Source organism: Ceratina calcarata, unplaced genomic scaffold (assembly GCF_001652005.2).
Source record: "Ceratina calcarata isolate Rehan_Ccalc_2016 unplaced genomic scaffold, ASM165200v1 scaffold46.2, whole genome shotgun sequence".
Classification (NCBI taxonomy): Eukaryota; Metazoa; Arthropoda; class Insecta; order Hymenoptera; family Apidae; genus Ceratina; species Ceratina calcarata.
This window is the reverse complement of record NW_017170029.1, coordinates 73,110-91,869: the sequence shown is the minus strand read 5'-3', so window position 1 is coordinate 91,869 and position 18,760 is coordinate 73,110. Positions and strand designations below refer to the sequence as shown.

The window sequence follows — 18,760 nt, the reverse complement described above, 5'->3', positions numbered from 1 at the left end:
ACCTATGAAAAATGTGAAATCACTATAATTTTAGCTTTTTAATAGTAATAGGAATCTATAATAACAAATTCAACATGCCAGCATTGTTTAAGTATATGTATAGCCTATACATCCTTAAACATGACTGATCATGTGACACATTGAACATTTTCTTTGTTTTCGTACTCTACAAAATATGCTCCTTTGAGACAGGATAGAATTTTGCCAATTCCTACAACAATGCTGAAGGATTTACAATTGTAAATCTAGAAACTTTTGTGGATGGTACGCGGTTATAAAATCCTAAGTGACAGAGAGAATTGACAGCAGGTACACAGCTACAGGCTAAGGAGGCTAGTCGAAAAATTGCAAATGGGATATCGATCAAGAGCAGCTAGTATAATATGTCGTGCTTGTTTTTTAATAGATTAGGCATTCAATCTAATATTTCGGTGAATGAGAAACGACGTCGATGACCGAGAAAGAAATGACTAAGTATCATGAAAAAAAGGGGTAGGAAAATCTCCTCTCCTGACCTCGAGGGAGTAGGAGACGTGAGTGAGGTCGTTCCACGATCGATAACGCGGGACTCCCGCGAGAAAGATGCGAAAGAAGCTCCGTCGACCAGCGAACGAAAGGGCCAAAAGAATCGATCTCGTTTTACGAAACGAAAGAGAGAGAGAGAGAAAGAGAAAGAGATAGTGAGCGAGATCATAATACGACGTTTCTCTCATTTAGTCTTAGGTCTCGACAGGCAAGGAGAGACGAGACAGACAGTGATGCGCTATCTCAGGTAGATTTCTACATAAGAGGGGCATATGGTGCACACGTTTATTGCCGTATCGCGAAGGGTCGTGCGTTTGCGGGGGTGAACGTACCACCACCCGCCACTGTCTGTCGTTCGTCGTTTCTCTCTCCTCTTTTTTCATTCTCTTCCCTCGTATCGTCCTTCGTTTTTGGTCCTCGTCTTTCACGAGTCGCTGTTGCTAGCGGTCTCCGTCGAGGCTCGGCTGCTCGTTCATTCGCATGCCTGCCAACTGCGTCGCGCCGAAACTCGACGGAGAAGACCGTGGTGATCATAGCCCTCTGGTTCGTTCAGTTTAGGCAGTCGATTCCGTCCTCGTCCTGCGTATCACGATAACATTCGTTGCCTCTTCGTCACGCTCGACGGGCTCGTAAGATATTAGCCGTGTAACCGTGGTAGGGTGAGCGTGTGTTGAGTGGCGGTTGTGCAGACAGGTGCGGCCGCCGGAGCCCCATCGTCGGTGGTGCTGGTAGCAGCGACTCCAAGCGGCGACTCTCGTTAGTTTCGGGCAAGATGGGCGAACCTCGCCGGGCAGTAGCTTAGACTCTACCTACAAGACAACACATACACTAAATGTTTCCTAATCACAAGTAACAATTAATTGTACATTTATTTTATTTAAGGGAACACAAACTCTATTTTTGTAACATGCTGTATTAGTAGTGCTCCGTGGAGATTTGTACGATAGTAGAAAAAGTGTGCGAGGCCACGCGCGATATAACGGGCGACGAAAGAAGACGACGAATAGAACGAAAAAGATACGAGGAGGAAATTTTCGCGACTAGTTGGAAGACCTAAGTGTGAAACAAGAGAGAAAAACGAAGGGGAGCAGAATCGGTGGATACGGTGATCTCGGGGATAAAACAAAGCGGAACGAAGAAGACGAGAAGACAGCGACCGATACGACGAGGACAACGACAAAGGGGACAATCCCGACGAAGACGGCAACGAGGTGGATAAGGACGATTGTACCGCAACGGTGGCCGCCACTGAGGCTGAAAACGACAGCGAAGTAGGTGATAATCTCGCGTAGTCGCATCAGCTCAGTGCTGCATAGCCCCTAGCATCTGATATATATTCTCTCACTCGGTGTGGTGCGTGTTTTAATAACGAGTTACGACGTGGAGAAGTGTTCGACTGATAGTAGCAGTGAAGTGTATAGCCGACACACCCTCTTGACACTCGACATCCGTCTCATATCGCCATCGGTTCAGCTCTCTACTCCCTTCTTTCCTCATCTTTCCTTCGCTCCTTCTCGCTCTCTCCTTCGGTACATTTACGGAGTACATACCGCGTGTACGGTTCGGTCACTGCACAGAAAGCCGCACACACCACGTCGCTCTCTCTCTTTCTCATTTTCTCCTCTGCTCTTCCTCTCGTCTCAACCCCTCGTGTCTCTTTTTCTCTTTCTCCTTCTCCCGCTCTGTCCAGATTGTCCAACCGTCTTCTCCTTCTTTCATTCTTGCAAAGTGATTTATCGTTGCGCTTGTCGCATCGGGTTTCGTCGGTGTTAAAACCATACCGACCGGCTATCGTGTCCCTTTTGCGTCCATAACCATACGTACCGTGTACCGTACGCCTCGTCCTAGCTGTATCCCCCCCCTCCGGACGAACCCCCCTCGGTTTTACCGAACCGTTTCACCCACGGCTATCCATCCTCTCTCTTTCTTCCTCGCTCTTTTTCTGCCTCTGCCGCCACCCCGGTTGTATCGGCCGATCGGTGAGTGCAAATTCGTTCGTGACCGTGCTTGTGTGTGGGTTCTTCTCTTCTGCATCTAACCAGTGTCGGGAGATAACGAAAACGCGGGTGACGCCGATCTCTTGGCAACACCAAAGACCAGAAACCGGCGGCGACGTATACAGCCACGAATAAGAGAAGAAGCAGAGAGAGGGAGAGAGAGAGACGTGCCATTGCTCGTAGTAATACAGGACCGACGACACGGTATCGTTTCGAGCAGGCGCCACGAGCGATAACACTACAAACATGTCCGTGAGAATGGAAAACGTAGCCGCGCCAAGGAAACTCAACTATAAAATGATGGTGAGTAGAAGAAAGTAATAATCGTTTCTGTCATTCATTTGTTTCGTGTTTCCTTCACCGGATCAATCCGTGCCGGTCGTCGTTTCCCGCATCGGAACCCTCTCCTCCATGCCTCTTTCTGAAGAGTGTGTGTGCGTGCATACTTGCGCGTGTATGCACGCTCGCGGAAAACGTAGGCATTACCATGGGGACGACCGATGGCCACGAACCTTGCGGAACCGGCGTAGTTTGACAGTTTGCCGCGGGGCGTCTGCTGCCCCACCCAGTCTCCTCTTTCTCTCCCCCACTTTAACCTCTCTCGGCCGTCTTCGCGTATTCTTACCTTTCTTCCTTTCTTTCTTTCTTCATTTTTGTCTATCGCGTTGTAATTCATAAAGAATTTATCTGTAAAGTGTGCAGATTCACGATATCAAATGCGGCCTCGTCTTCTCGGTAGTCAATCAGTCATCTATTTCCCTTCGGTGTCTTAATTTCTATCATTCGCATATTCTTTCTTTTTTTTTATTGTTCTATTCTTGTCTTTCCATGTCTATTGCTCTGTATCCGAGCAGAATAATTCACAGACACCACGCGCTTCTGTTTTACCGGTTTCCAGAGTCATGATTCATGATTCGAGGAATAGATTTGTGCGCTCACGTGAAGCACGAATGATGAATCGGATAAGGTTTATTAAAAATTATAATGAAAGTAGTTTTATTGGAATGTAATCTTATATTTTCGAAGTATTGATATTGGGACTGGATTGATACGGGAGAAAATATATCAGACATTACGTGATCAGTATTTTACTTCAATCATTTATTTGCTTTTTGTCATTTTGCTAAATTCAATTTTTTTCTGAATTTATGATGCACCACGGGTTCTTATTCTTATACATACGGCCCTGGCATTCTGCGCAGACTCTTGCTGTCTCTTCCTGTTCTCTACCTACTTTCAATTGCTACACTTTTCATACCGAATATTTTCATACGTACGCATATTTTTCATTCCATCCAAATTTGTATGAATGTAACGAATAAAATTTTAAAATCAAATGAAACAGTAATTCTGATATTGAAAAAGTGCGGACTTAATGGATTGGCAAAGTAAATGTAAATTAAAGAAGCATTGAAATTTCGTGTATCTTTTTTAAATTTACTGCTAATTTACGATTAATCTCTTCATAAATTGTGAGCCACAAATGAATATGTATCTCTGTTATTACTAGTACATTCTTTTTACCGCGTAATTAGATCTTACTGATTATTTAATAAGATATTTAGTCGGTTGTGAAAGCGAAGTGGAGCCGCTTTCCGGAAGCGTTCTTAATCTGCACATTGAAATTCGACCTAGCACTTGTCAGTGCAGCCAACTTAATCATACGATTTCAGTGACATGTAATGACAATTTTTATACAGTTCTTAGCGTTATATAAATCGCTAAATCACTTTCCGTTTACTGTGTAAAACAGCATGTTTACAAGAACTGCGAGATAGCACAGTGATTATAAATACTTCTCAATTCGAGGCTCGTGATCATCGGTGTAGTAAGTGTCGTACCGAATGTTTTCTCGTCAACAGTATCGACGATCCAGTGTGTCATGCTCTTTTGAAACCTGTTCATTGCAAATAAATGTAGTCATTGGAAAGGTTATCGCACGGTAAATGTGTTCAAACGGATTGACGTGCAAACAGCTGTTCTCCTCAGTGTTACCAACGGCAAATTGATACTATGCAAATTAATTTAATATGCTACTGTACTCTTCCATTGTTGAAAAAAGATTGTAATCATTATACAAGAAATTTTTATATTTACTTTTACATTTTTCCATCGATATGCACGTAAATTGAATGCATAAATATTGACAGAAATCAATGCTATCTTTCCAGCATTTTTGTTATTTGTTTTCAGTTCCTCAATCTGAAGTTAAATATTTCGTAAATCAGAACCTTGTTTCGAACGTTCGCTTCCGAATTTCTCTACACCACTTCATAACTTTGTACGCTCTTACAAATGAAGAAATTCAAATAATTTACAGTAGCCCTTATTAGTGGACTGCGGATTTTATGCATTTGATAAAAAATTGAGTATTCAAAAAATATAAATACTGCATGTAATGTATAAAAATATAAAAGCGATCAAAAGCAGATTGCATATTGCAATATCTAAGTGATAACAACACTTACTTAAATCTACAAAAAGTATATTTTAGATTTTTATTAATGGCTCGGATAGAGAACTTAAAAATCATATCCCTTGCTTGTTTCTTCGTGATTTTGGCTGCTAGCAATTATTTTTAATCTTTTTTTGCAAATTATCTAGGAAACACATGGACGTATAATGAAAAAACTGTTAAGTTGATGGATCCAATATTGAAACAGTTATTTCTTTTTAAGATGTGGCTGAGAATTAATAAAGGTCATTGTACATGCTTTTGTTTAAAATAATGAATTAGGAGAAATAGTAAGATATTAATGCTTTTTCTTCCGTTCCCTAGAAGTAAAACTTACTCGATCATAAAGTACTAATAATAGTTAGCTATCGCAGAGTTGTAGTGAATGCTAAACTCTGTTACTCACAATAGTATCACATTTCAAGTCTACCTTTGACTGTGACTCAACGATCATTTGAAAATAACATGCTCTGATAATTAAAAATGAAATTTGACAAATAACATATGCGATATTTTTGTCTTATAATTTTTTTGCGTTCAGCTCTGGAATGAATAAAAACCTTTACCGTTAGATTTCCAAACGCAACTTGCTTGCATAGTGTTCTGCCGATTGCTGTTCAGAATTCCTAGCAATAATTGGACCGATTTGTTTCAATCGCAATTGCATATGCCTCTCGTTTTACTCGCGACCTCTTCAGACCCGTTCATAGATTGTTTACATCGATTCGTGTCTCACGGTTTTAAGAGCATTTCCAGTTTACATTTTTAAAAGTAAAAAGACTTTTAATAGTGACAACTGATTGGTTCGTTCGTATTGTCTTTTTATAAATTTGCAGAGAATAGACATTTTATTTATGTGAAAATACAAACAAACAATTTCAAATGTGAAAAAGAGGTTTTTGATTGGGAAAACTTCACAGGAAAGACATTTTGTGGGTGGGTGGTTTAGAGTTGCTGGCAATGAGGATGGAAAAATGAGCCGGCGGGCAAGAAAAATATAGAAATAAGATGGGGAGAGGGTATTCCACAAGGTGGCGAAGGGTGGAAGGACCAAGTAGGGTGAAGAGAATAGACGCAGCATGGATATCGATTATTTGCGGTTGCAGCGGCTGCAAGGTTCTCTCTCCCTTCGTCGGTAGCCGAGTACGAGCACCCGGAAATTTCAACGATACACCGAACCGAGATTAATCTCATTTTTCCCTTCCGGTTTTGAAATAGTTCTCAATCGAATTATACGAACGAAGGGCTCGTTCAGTTAAGGGGTGAATAGGGTATTAAGTTAAACGTGTTCCGAAAGATATTTCGCTTGGAGATCTTTTTGTGAATGTGATGAGTAGCTATTGTCAGTTTTCTTTTCAACATAGGTTACTTTCCAACCAGAGTCTTGACCTATTAATAGATAAAAGCTTGTCCTAATCTCGTTTCGAACAAGGAATCACAGACTTCACATTTTTTATGCCGCCGTCACAATTTACCATATCGTACCGTCTCTCCATTTCGTGATTACATATTTAATAAAGTTATTCTGTTATGTACGAATATTAGTGGGAGTCAGAGTAATTACTGTGTTTCTTGGGAATACAACTGGCCAAGCAACAACCGTTCCATGAAATGCTTTACACAATCGATAATAATGAGAATAAAAGAGATGCTAACAGTCGGATAGGAACCTTGATTCGTCGATAGTGAAAGAAGAGTCCATTCCTTTTTCCTTGGTTAAATCTTTCTCATCACGATGCAGTGATTGTATCTTTATACTGAAAAGGCCTCCAGTTGAATCCAACGCTTAGGAAATCTACATATATTTTTGTGCTAAACAATTTGATTCCCTCTGAACGCTGACATTTCCTCAAGAATTCTCTCACACGAATCTTTTCCTATATTATCTGCAATCATTTCAGATTAAGGATAACTCTAAGCTTTCACTGTCGCACACCATCACATGACTCAACTCAAAGAATTTTGTTATGGAAGTCGTTTAATGGATAAGATAAGGGAAAGAATTTTCAGAAATATTCTCTGAAGAAGGAGGAAAACGTATGTATTCGTCTTGTCGGAAATGAGTCACTTGGAAATGATCCGAGCTGTTGTTTATGCTAATGATGTGTCATACTAATCTCCTCCTTCTGTGTTTCACTTCGTTTCCAATAGAATTATCGTACTTCGCATATGCATTCGGAGTTTACTACAAACCGGATAGCTTCTTATATTATTTCATATTGTCCTGTAATTCTCCAACGGTTCTTTATGTTTGTAACGAAGTATAATGGTAGTTAACAGTATTAATGGTTAAACGATTTTAATAATTATTTTATTATATTCCAATTGAAATGTACCTTTCAACACGAGTAGTTATATGTATACCTAAATTATAACTTTTTGCGAGGATTGAATAGCCTGAACAACCTTATGATATATCTATATTGTTTTAAACAAATCGCAATCTAATTCTTGATTGTATCCACATTTTTTTCTCCGATTCCAACGCGTCGAAAGTATTGAAAAAATTCAGGAATGTACTACTGTAAGAGTAATATGTGTATTATTTAACATATATAATCGCTCGAGCAAATGATTCGGTAAAAACGAACGAGTACGATAGTCAATTTTAATTATCGTTATCTTCGTAAATAACAGTCAGTCGTTTGAGTGACGATGACTGACGACAGTATGGTAATTCAATTAATGGTATTTAGAGTAAAGATCATTATTAATCGTACACGTTCAAGAACTGAATAACTTTTTTAATATTGAACCTAGCGAATAACTTGTTTATTAATTCATTTAAGAGAAGCTATCGTCCTTTATTGTTTGTCCTATAATTTGTGCAAATCCGTTATTAAAAGTTACATCTTTAATTTGAGAAATGTAGATTCATACACTAGTTAATTAATGTTTAAAATTAATCCGTCGACAACTAGATCTAACTCTGTTATTCGAGAATTTAATTATAACTGTCAAAGTAGGAATCCCAAGTTAGGAACGTTCCGATTCATGCACGTGTCGTTGGTTATTACCGGCATTTAGGGTCTCGACAACGCTCACATTAACGTAATAACTCAAGACCCGACGCAGAACTCAGTACGGTTGGAATAGAATGATTGCTCGCATACCACGAATACGTAGCACACGCTGGCCGTGTCCAGCGCACGCACGCACGCACATCCACGATTAACCAGGGAATACGTTAGAACGTTCAATCGCCGGGTTTTCACTTTGTTAGATTCCTCGCATGTGCAATTGTTTGCGCGTAGTAAGATTCAACGATCCACTTTGCGGTATCCGCGTATAGAAATCTCCTGATAAATTATTATACTGCAAATTTTATGGATTTATAAGGAAGTTCAACGTATAGAAAATATACACACTGCATGTAATGTGCAAAAATATACAGAATATCGAAAGCAGTATGCATATCACAATGTTTAAGTAATAAAGCACATTTTTTTAAATTCCTATCCTAAATACTTCATTTTGCATAATAATCCGCAGTCTATAAATAATGTAACGCTGGTTGTGTGCATTCATTTGATAGAAAAAGGTGTTGGGCTAAAAGTCTAAACTCCAACTCATATATGTATATATATATATATACTATATATTCCGATGTATCTTATGTACATATACAGTGGAACCTTCATTCTATGAATTAATTGAGAGATAAATAAGAGTTCTTACAATAGACCAAGGAGCTATCACCATTAGAATAAAAGCTACGTGTATAATTCAAGGTAAACTGAAACTACCATGCGAAAATTTTTCCGTTCCTAACAAATGAAAGATAATTATTTTGAAAGTTTAGAGGTGACGTTTCTTATTTTGAAAGAATAAATGTAGATCACGAAAACTGAATTTATCGGTACAGAAACCGCGACAAAATCCGGTTTTATTCAACATGTTGAAGCAGATGGTCAGTTAATGGCTCATCATCAATATCGTCATGCTGACCTACATAATGCGGCTACAGGGTATGGATCTCTCTTTCTTGCAAATCTTACTTGGAATATGCAAGTGCGTTGTTCACCCAAACGTTCTCATTCTAGGATTCACGTTCCGTTGGAATTTCGACATTCACCGGGCATCGATTTCCGCCTTTTACAACGCGAGTACAAGCGATTGCTAATCTATCACACGTTCGAGCATGTATGTTTCTGACCAATAGATTACAAGCTTGACTAATTTTTCAAATGAATTCTATTTCACCGAACATTCCATTCAACAGACTACGGGAAAAACCATGCACACGTGTGTACCTTTCATTTCCAAGAACTTCGAACAAAATAATTGAAATCAATAATATTGTTATCTGACTGACGATTTTATGCATTTATAGCATAATTAGATATGTAAAACAAAAAGTAAAGAATACACAGTAGGCAAAATTGCATAAAGTATCAACAGCAAAATGAATAGTATGATGTTTGAAGGATTAAAGGACATTGTTACTAAATATCATTTCTTAAATTGATGTCCTACAATACGGTCTAGTCATCAGTGAAATTGAAGGGCCAACTTACGGATACCTGTATCTTTCTAGAAGAAAAAACGGCTCGATGATTCTATCTGGTGAACCTGATCGAGCCTCCAAAAGGAAGAACGATTCTCGCGTCGGTTTTTCATGCGACTGTACATCTATGGCTTGACTCTAGCTCTAACCGATCCATCGGCTGATCTCGCAGGTGCGCGCACTGGAGACATTCTGCCAAGCTTCCTATCCCTGTCTAATACACGCGAGACAGCGTATGTACATATATATATATAAGTGTAATAAATGTAAGACGCATGATACGTTAGCTACTTGAGTGGCAGGCAATGCGATCGCGATTCTATGGTTTCGTGTCAGAAGGTATCATTGTATTACCATGGTAGATTTACTGGATAGTGTACAACAGTATGTAATAGAAAAAACGACACAATTTTCTACGTATTCAGACGATTCTTCAATTATAACGTGTTAAAGTGAAAACGATAGAGTAATTGAACAATTTAATACAAAAGACGAGTCTAGAGAGACTTAAACCAGAGAGAGAAGAGAAGGTTGGCCGAATGCCTGGTCGCCTAGAGTCTGACATCCTTTAGCCGAGTTTAGGCTGATGCCGAGTATTATTAGCTGGGGATCGCGTGCTTCCGTGTCCTTACCTCATGAAACAATGAGATCGTCCGCGAAAGATATGCACCAGACCGTTCTGCGGTCGCTACGTCTATCGAGCTCACGCGAGGTTCTCTCTCCTTCCTTCGAAATCGAATCATCTGGAGATTTTTTCTCCATCCTTTCGGTTTTTATCTTGGTTAAGCTGGCCGGACCCGTTACGGGTCTCCTTGAACTTGCTCCCCGCCCGGATAATGAATTATCTCAATGCTAAACGGGTACAGAGCACAGCCAGCGGAAACGTTCTCCGAGACCGGTCTGAAAACGATTTTCAATGGGATTTTTGAGACGTACAAATTCCCCTCGAAGACGTTCTGCAGACAAGTACATCTCCGTGCATTGTACTCTAGCATTGTTAAATTTATATCCAATTACATAATTGTATATGAATAAACCTGGGGCTAGAATATTTTATTTTTTTCGCAAGTCAAGAGCATTTCTATTGATATTAAGATTACCGTACTTTCCCCTTGTCAAAAGAAGATAAATTGAAATCTGATAGAAAAAGAATCACAACAGAAAGAGGTATTTTTATAATAATAACGCTGTTGATTTTTCCGAGGAATGATCATCGTACGACCTTGACTCGGTCCCAGACATATGTACCGTTGTGTTGTCTGTCTAGCGAATTTTTTCCCAGTGACCGTATTCGTCGGCCATTAGAGAAAGCTATGCGCAAGTAGGCAATGACGAATGTTATTACTATGCCAGCGTAGGTGTGCGTCCAACCAACAATTAAATGCATGCGGTATGTCAACATCTGCGCACGTCTCGTCCCGATGATTCAATCTTTAGACAGTTTAGTACACTCGTTTCCGACTTTCGTTCTCGTTATTGCGATATCGTTTATCGCTAATGAAATATTTTCACAGTTCTTTCACTTTTATCGTGCTAGTTTTTCTTCTTCCTCTCCTGTCAGTATCTCCTGCCATTGGTTTCTAACAATTATTTGGTTATTTGATAAGATTATGACTGACCACTTCTTAGATTTAGCTGTTACGCGACCAGAGAATCTGCGATAAGTGCCGTGCTGTTCCTCACAGTCCTCTTACCAGAAGGCACCCTTGCCTTCCTCACTCCGTGACCAGATCCTTAAGAACAATATCTTTGATTGTTAGTGCTAGGTCGAGTCCAGCTGTTTTACCTTTCCTAACTGTTTCCACGGTTCCTCATGGCCAACGTATTTTACGGCACTCGATGGCCGCGTGGCTTCGAGCCACCCGCCATTTGGACACCATTATTGCAGAGTCTCTTAAGGCCCATGCAAGCTGGGTCTTTATCGTAAAGCCATTTAAAAAAAAACGAGGAATCCTGGGTTGACAGCTCTTAAAGATAAGCTGTCGCTAACACACTGTTTTCCGAATGTTGAAATGGCATTTGATAGCAAATCTGAAAATTAATATTGCGCTTCGAGAATAGACTTTTTTCTAAAACTTATTTTGAGGTATTAGAACACATTCATACAGGTGTTTCATTTGTATAATCTCATAATGTGAGATTTACATTAATAATTTTATGTATCTTTGCAGATTATATGCGATAGATGCATTTCCTTACATGCAAATTTTCTATAATTGCAGAAATATCCGTAGTCTAGCAATTAGCAGTCGCTATGATTAGCCGGTTCTAATTTAGCATAGATTCCACGTGCCCAGTCGTATCGTCATTAACGCGTCTGGAAAGGAACGTTATTGGCCGAGCAATTAATTTTGTATTAGTCATCGTGCAGAGTCAGTGAACTTCGTATCTCGTACCCCGACGACGCTTTTCTTCTTTTTAATTAAACAGATTTTTATCGTCTTATTCTCTCTAATTTCGATCTTATTCTTTCTTGAGATAGCTGCATTTTCTCGTCATGCTACTCCTTCCTACAGTTTCCTAGCACACAACGTTGTGCTGCTACTATATAATTATTATACCGAGATATATTTTCTTTTTTGTCCCGTTTCACAGAAATCGAAAGTTGATTTACATAAAACTGAGTCTATCAACGGAATTCGATTAGCTAAGACATTTTTTTTTAATTGAGTGATAAAAATCGGCACAGGCATGCATCGTCCGTGAATGACTTCTTACAGAGAGAAATAACTTGAAATATCCAGTAGGGATTGATCGGTGTTTGCCAGTCCTTACCAAGCTCTGCCATTTCAAATAAACTACCACGTCTTTTGTAACTTTCACTACATACACTTGTGGCTCATAACACTCTTATCAGATTGGCTTCCGGTTCCGCGAATCGCCGGATCGATAAGAAAAATGCGGTCGAAAATATTTCAAGAAATATTCGTGAAAATCATTAGCCTGCAATTATTCAACGTATTTCATTTGATCATTTTTTTTTTTAAGTTAAGACCTTGATACACGTCTGTACCCTCAATCGATTTTTATATTTGCATCACAAGAAACCTTGTATCACTTGTATTTAATTATCCCATTTACGGAAGAAAAGAAAGCAAGGCTTGAAGGAAAGTACTTACATATATTTGTGGGCTATTCTTTAATTCATTCAATTATTTGATACATTTATTCAACCAATTATAATCTGTTTTTCATGTTTATTAATTCGATGTTTTATTTTCTGTTTCAGGTAAGTTTTTCGCTATTCGACCGAGGACAAGTATATAAAATCCAGAACATATTTGTACATATTTAGGTATGCCTATATCTTTACTTAAACTATATTCCAATTTTTTAACACTTAATTCGGCACAAGATTTTTAAGATAACTATAGTCACCGCCCTGAAACTTTTTACATGGATAAAACTTAAGTACTGTTTCAAATTTTTATTAGAGACCTCAATAAAAAAGTTGAGAACCATGCCCTTTACTTTTTTATTCGATACTTCGATGAATAGCAATTTTTTTTACTTTTGTTACACATTATATAGTAAACTAAGTCTCCTAACACCCTAAAGAATGTTAAGTTGTTTGATATTAAAAAAGTTATTCAGTTTTGAAATGGGTACGAATATTGGAAGTGACTGCATATATGGAGATACAGTTTCCGTCGATTGAAGTAAATATCCGAATAATGCTAATCGCTCGGTATTATGCGACTTCATTAACGAGCGAGAATATTTTCAATGGAGAGCGTTACTAAAAACTATACGTTCTCTATGTACACGCTAACTGCGACGTAGCATGCATGTTCTTCGCCTCATGTATAGAATAGTGTGACACCGAATTCGTTTGCAATAGAAATGAATTTTCCTTCGCAAGTAATTTCGCAATTTAAAAAATCTGCCGTCTGGTTGTCGCGATAACAGTTGCCAAGTTTACTGCGTCGATAAAACATTCCGTTCCCATCGGATTCTAATCACATTTTCGTTACACGCCAGATCTTTACAACCTTAGCATAAATTAGTGCCCGTGCATTTCGTACTTGAGACACGCAGGGAGAAAGAGAATATGGTCAGTGGTGAACGCGTCGGCATTGTGCACTTGCTTGCCTCGAGGCCGACCTTGCCGGTACAACGATCTGATAGTAATTAATTATGCCCGTAGAACTAAATCATACTTACTTTGTATTCCGTAGCTCGTTCATCGAAATTGTTCTCCATTAGTCAACCTACCTGCGTTTCGGTTGTATGCGTCCGCGTTCCAATCTTTTATCCCCTCCCGAAATTCATTATCGATTCGATTCAGTTTTCCACGATTAAACAAGGGTAATCAATAATACTGTAGGACCTTCATTATATGAATTAATTAGCGGACAAATATGTTCATATAAGAGAATTTTCATCTTATAGAATAACGAGCTTATTTAAGGCAAAATGAAATAACGCAGTATAATTTGTTTATAGATAATTTCTTATATAATATACAAGATCATAAAACCCATACCTACTGTTCGGTTCAGAAAATCGGTTAGTTTCTAAAGATCTTACTTACTTATTTAGCTACATAATCGTGGAAGTCACTTAGAACCACTGCCAATGCAAACAGGATTTTTAAGGATGGGTTTAAAGGGTACTAGAATCCATTTATACAAATTTTTCGCTTATATAGTTTCGTATTGTACGATATACATTATTTATTTTATGCATTTTTGGAGCTTACGTACAACAGATATACCACATTTTCTTACATATAAATTTTCCGTAATTTCATAAAAATTCGATGTCTAGTTATCAAAGAAACGACATTATTTTTTTAAAATTAAAAATCGAACAATGATCAAGTCTATTTTAGAGATTTGTGAACCGGGCTTTCTTTAAAGAGATCGGCATGCGAAACGCGAAGCAACTTGGGGGCAGAAAGTCCGTGCGTGCATGCGAGCAACGGTTGTGAGATATGAAAGGAACAGCAGAGCGTGTCACAGGCGTGTCGCGTGAGTGCGTAGCGTACGTATGTATCTTCTCAAGGTGAAGAAACGGAATGTCCGGTATGCGCCGGCAAAGAGGAACTCTTTCGCGGAGGGATGAGCAGCAGGCCTGGCGACTGGTCCCCTCTCTTGTTTGCTGCCCCCCTCGCCATTTTTCTTTTCCCGTTCCCTTCTCGGTCGTCGAGTAGACGCGCACGCGTACTTATCCATGCGCATTCATCGATGTTCAACGATGGGACCGATTACATTCGTTTTCCTTGCCAATTGCAAATACAGTAGGCGAAGATATTGGTCTCATCGCTAAATACACGGACGCCAGGACCGCGTGAACCAACCAGTAAAAGATATCGAATAATCCTCAGTTCCATTTCTTTCGAATAGGATCATCGTTTCACATGATGTAGTATAATTTGTTTCTGAACTTAATGTACGTACGTAGAAACCTGGAATTCTTTTCTTCAAGTATATAAATTGCTGGCTCGAAGCTAGCATTTAGAAGCAGCGAGTTAACGGTTCGCCGCTGTTACAATCCTCTGTCGAGCTGAGCATGACGAGCCGAGTGTAAAATTGATAGATGAAAAAATGAACGAACTTCTAAACGAAGTTAACGGAGTGTCTGAAAAGTATGAAGCAACCGAGGCACTGCGTCTCTGCGCGAGAGTCAGTTCCATGTATGTATACTAGCATGCTCACTGACTGCGTGTATCTTGGCCGTGAAGTAGTAAACTGGATTAAAGCGAGTTACGAGTTCTAACGCACGTTAAACTTCACCCGCTCGCTTCATCTACTCTTTCCTGTGTCTCTCTTTTCTATGCTGATGTATTATATGCTTGATAAATTCGTTATTGGCACGTAGATCACACGATTCGATTGAAGCACGTGATCTGCCGTTATTATTAGACAGTTAGTTAAACTAGAAGAATTAATTTTGTGGGAAATGGAACAAAAATGCATAAAATATTAAAAGCTGAATTTGTATTGCAATATTTAAGTGTTAAAAGAAGTGTTTATTTAAAATTCACAAAATATCAAAACTTTTTTACAATTTTTCAAAATTTTGTGGCAATCCTTGAAAATGCAAAAAGTATATATTTATAATTATTGTCCCAAATGTTTTTAGTTACTTTAGCTAAAGAATATTTAATGTTGATTAGGAAATGTGCGATTCATTTATTTCAACACAGATAAATTGATTATATTTAATTTGTAGAATTGTAAAGTATCTCTTGCATTATTATTTCAAATAATGTTAATAAATTTAATGATGACTTATTGTTTGGGTCTTATATATTTCGCTTTTGATGCCATAAATATTTTATTTTATATAAAGACCCGCAGTTCAGTAGTAACTATCGTAACGAAATGAAGTAGCTTAGTGAATTTTTACGATAAGCTTCAATTAGAAACTTCAAATTCACAGCAACATTAAGTGTTATTAGAAAGTCGTGATTTCTCTAAAAAGATTCGTGGAGATCTAAGAATAAAAACTGAACCTGAAATAGTATAAATTCTTTTCCCTTTTCTGAAATAGTATAAATACTTTTTATTCCAACTTAGAAAACAACGAAAGTACATTAATTGATCTGCAAAGTCGTGGAAAAAGTGAATCAGGTTGTAATTTTTGTTGCTCGAGAGAAAATTTCTCGATTGCAATGAATCTTTTGGTAGACATTTAGTAAAAAGAAGATCCTTATTTTATCGTAGCGCGAGTCTGCTCGCTAATAGAGCGTAACATACAACACGGATGCCGTCCGTCCTGGCATGGTATGTAGGACATCCTGATTCCTCTCAGGACCTACCACGGGATCTGTGTATTAGCATAAAAGAAAGTTTGGCTCGGGCTACATCCTGCGAGGTCTTTCATTCACCTTACCCCATAACTTCTCAGCAAAAGTAAAGCTTATTTATTCCTCTGTCCCTAAACTTCTATATTAGTAAATCGAACAGGAGGTATTAATACGATGGATAGACAAATATTAAAGGAAGACAAATATATGGGCACAAATATGTTTACATTAGCTGCTATCGAGTTAAGGGTAATAGAATTTACATATCGAAGTATCAGATAGAGAGATCATCAGTTCAAGATTGTTGCTTCATACAACAGATTGCACGCCAAGTTAATTTTGTGCAATTAGTTCAATCGGCTATCGACACGATTGCTTGTCGATAGAATGCTTGTCCTCGCTCTTCAAGTCTTTGACCAAATCTATGTTGCTCTTCATTAGTTTGGAAGCTGTCTTTTGTGGATGATTGGTCCTGCCATTAGTTCCTCTTTTTTTTCAAGGCGTTTCGGAATGTTTAAAAAATCCCTCCTACAGGGAACCGAGGTGGGAATTGGTTTTTTTAAACCTTTTTCGAAGGGACCAGACGAGCGCGGAAAATTCCTCTAGGTAGTTGCCGCATGGTGGACCGTTAAGCCGACCGTTTGCTTATTATCCTTGGGAATTTTTAGTTTATGGCACGATCGGTTATTGAAGTACGAAAGGAAAAAGGCAAAATGGACAAGACATACAACTTGCTGTAGACAATGCTTGAAATGTTAGCTTAAATTCTCAAAAATAACCTTCCAGCAGGTACTTGTCATAAACTATCCCAACGAAGTCTCCACTTTTGTTTGTAATTGTTCCTACAGCTGGAACAAGAATTTTTCTAACTGAATAAATTTTTCTTGCCATTATTTGCAATTCAAATGTATAACATAAATTACGTAAAATATTGTGTAACATTCTCTATGAGATGAACAACGTTTATTTAAAGGGAATTATTTAATGACAATTCGAAAATAATAGCCAGACTAAAGCAACTTCAATTAATTTATTTAAAGAGGATTCCAAAATAGTTACCAGCTGAAAGCAACTAAATGAAAAATTAGGTGAGAGACTGTTGTAGAAACTGATTAAAAGAGGATACAGTCATATGTACAGATGACTTGATAACAAGTCCCCATTATCAGTGTCCTCATCACTAGTCACCAGTTACACCTCTTTGATGAGAAGAATCACAGATTTCTGTACTCTCTTTCATCTTTTATTCTACACACAGACCACTCTGTCCATGGCCTCTTCCCTCTTTAATTAATACTTTCATCATGGAGTCAATTGTACTGATGAGACCACATAACTTGATACGACAGCCAGGAATAAATGTGGATTTCAGGTCGAATATTATGAAAGACACTTAGCAATTGGCATGAATGAAAATCCGCAAGGCTGAATGGGAAACGCACGCAGAACACCGAATACGGGGTAGACGTAGTCGAGACAATGAAACATATCGGGTGCTATCGACGGAACGATAACGAGACGGTTGATTCGCACGTAGATGCCGCCGGTCCAATTGAACGGCATGCAGACAACGTGGCCGTTGGTCACTGCGAAATAGAGAACGACGTGTGAAATGGGTATCGTGATGTACCGACCGGATGCCACTTCCTGCTTACCACGTCTGCGCATCATTGTAACATGCACCTAGCGATGGGAATAAGACGATTCGAAGCCTCTCTGACCCCCAACACTCCACGAGCCATTATATTATGAATCAATGTACAAGGTTTCCATTTATGCCTACTATGCCATGTAGTAGGCCTGGAGTAAATAAATTATGTTTAGACTAAATCTTCCGACACTTTTACTACTGTGCCCGGTCGACAAGACCGGTCCTTAAAAAAAGTTATTCTTCTTATAATTGAACGTAGATAATAGTCAATTCATTACTGAATAACTTAATAAGTGAACTTTCATAGAATGACCGCACAAGTTTATTTTTATATAATTCCAATTGTACACTTGAAAAGAGAATTAAAAATGAATGGTAGTTAGTTGTACAAAAGTTTAAAAACGGTCAAATTGACCGGTAATGGTAGGTTTATAGTGTTAAAAAAAAAAACATAAAAAATTCCACGAGTCATTCAAGCCAAATGTTTGAAATATTTATCTCGAGCTTGTAATTATTGGTTACTTTCCTGGTTATGCTACGAAAAAATGCTTTTTAGATAGTACAGGAAGCAACGAAATCGTGGGTTTAGCGTATACGATAAGTAATTTCCGATACAGTGGCGTAGTTACTGTATAGCAGGGGTTAGCAATGCGGAAGAAGTCTCGAGTGGTAGGGACCCCGGGGCCTGCACGGGCAAACTGAGAAGAAAATACATAATATAAAACACTATTCAGATAATATTATATTGCATAAAAAATATTTACATAAAAACAAAAACTTTTCGTGGGGGCATTATTGGCCTAGTCACGATGGACAAAGGGATTTCTGCGTTAGATAAATAGTAAATGACTACAAAATATGTATTAGCGAT

General features: G+C 38.4%; 1 protein-coding gene and 1 long non-coding RNA gene across 7 annotated transcripts in view; both read left to right on the top strand.

Annotated features, from left to right (window-relative positions):
- Nucleotides 1-1,088: 1,088 nt before the first annotated feature.
- Nucleotides 1,089-18,760, top strand: part of shep (RNA binding motif single stranded interacting protein alan shepard) — a 33,118-nt gene continuing 15,446 nt past the window's right edge. The window contains exon 1 of one of the 4 annotated variants that reach the window (XM_026815542.1): nt 1,089-2,825. In XM_026815542.1, the coding sequence (XP_026671343.1) occupies nt 2,769-2,825 (57 nt within the window). In that variant the 5' untranslated portion in view covers nt 1,089-2,768. The remainder of the gene's footprint in view (nt 2,826-18,760) is intronic. The other 3 variants (XM_018028539.2, XM_026815543.1, XM_026815544.1) reach the window with 3 other exon arrangements.
- LOC113464646 (uncharacterized) lies at nt 5,125-12,935 on the top strand. 3 transcript variants are annotated; one of them, XR_003389493.1, is made up of 4 exons: nt 5,125-8,945; nt 9,021-9,222; nt 9,515-9,717; nt 12,714-12,935. It is a non-coding gene; the product is annotated as an uncharacterized LOC113464646 (long non-coding RNA). The 3 variants fall into 3 exon arrangements; XR_003389494.1 differs by lacking the exon at nt 9,515-9,717 and having other exon boundaries at nt 9,021-9,120; XR_003389492.1 differs by having other exon boundaries at nt 9,021-9,717.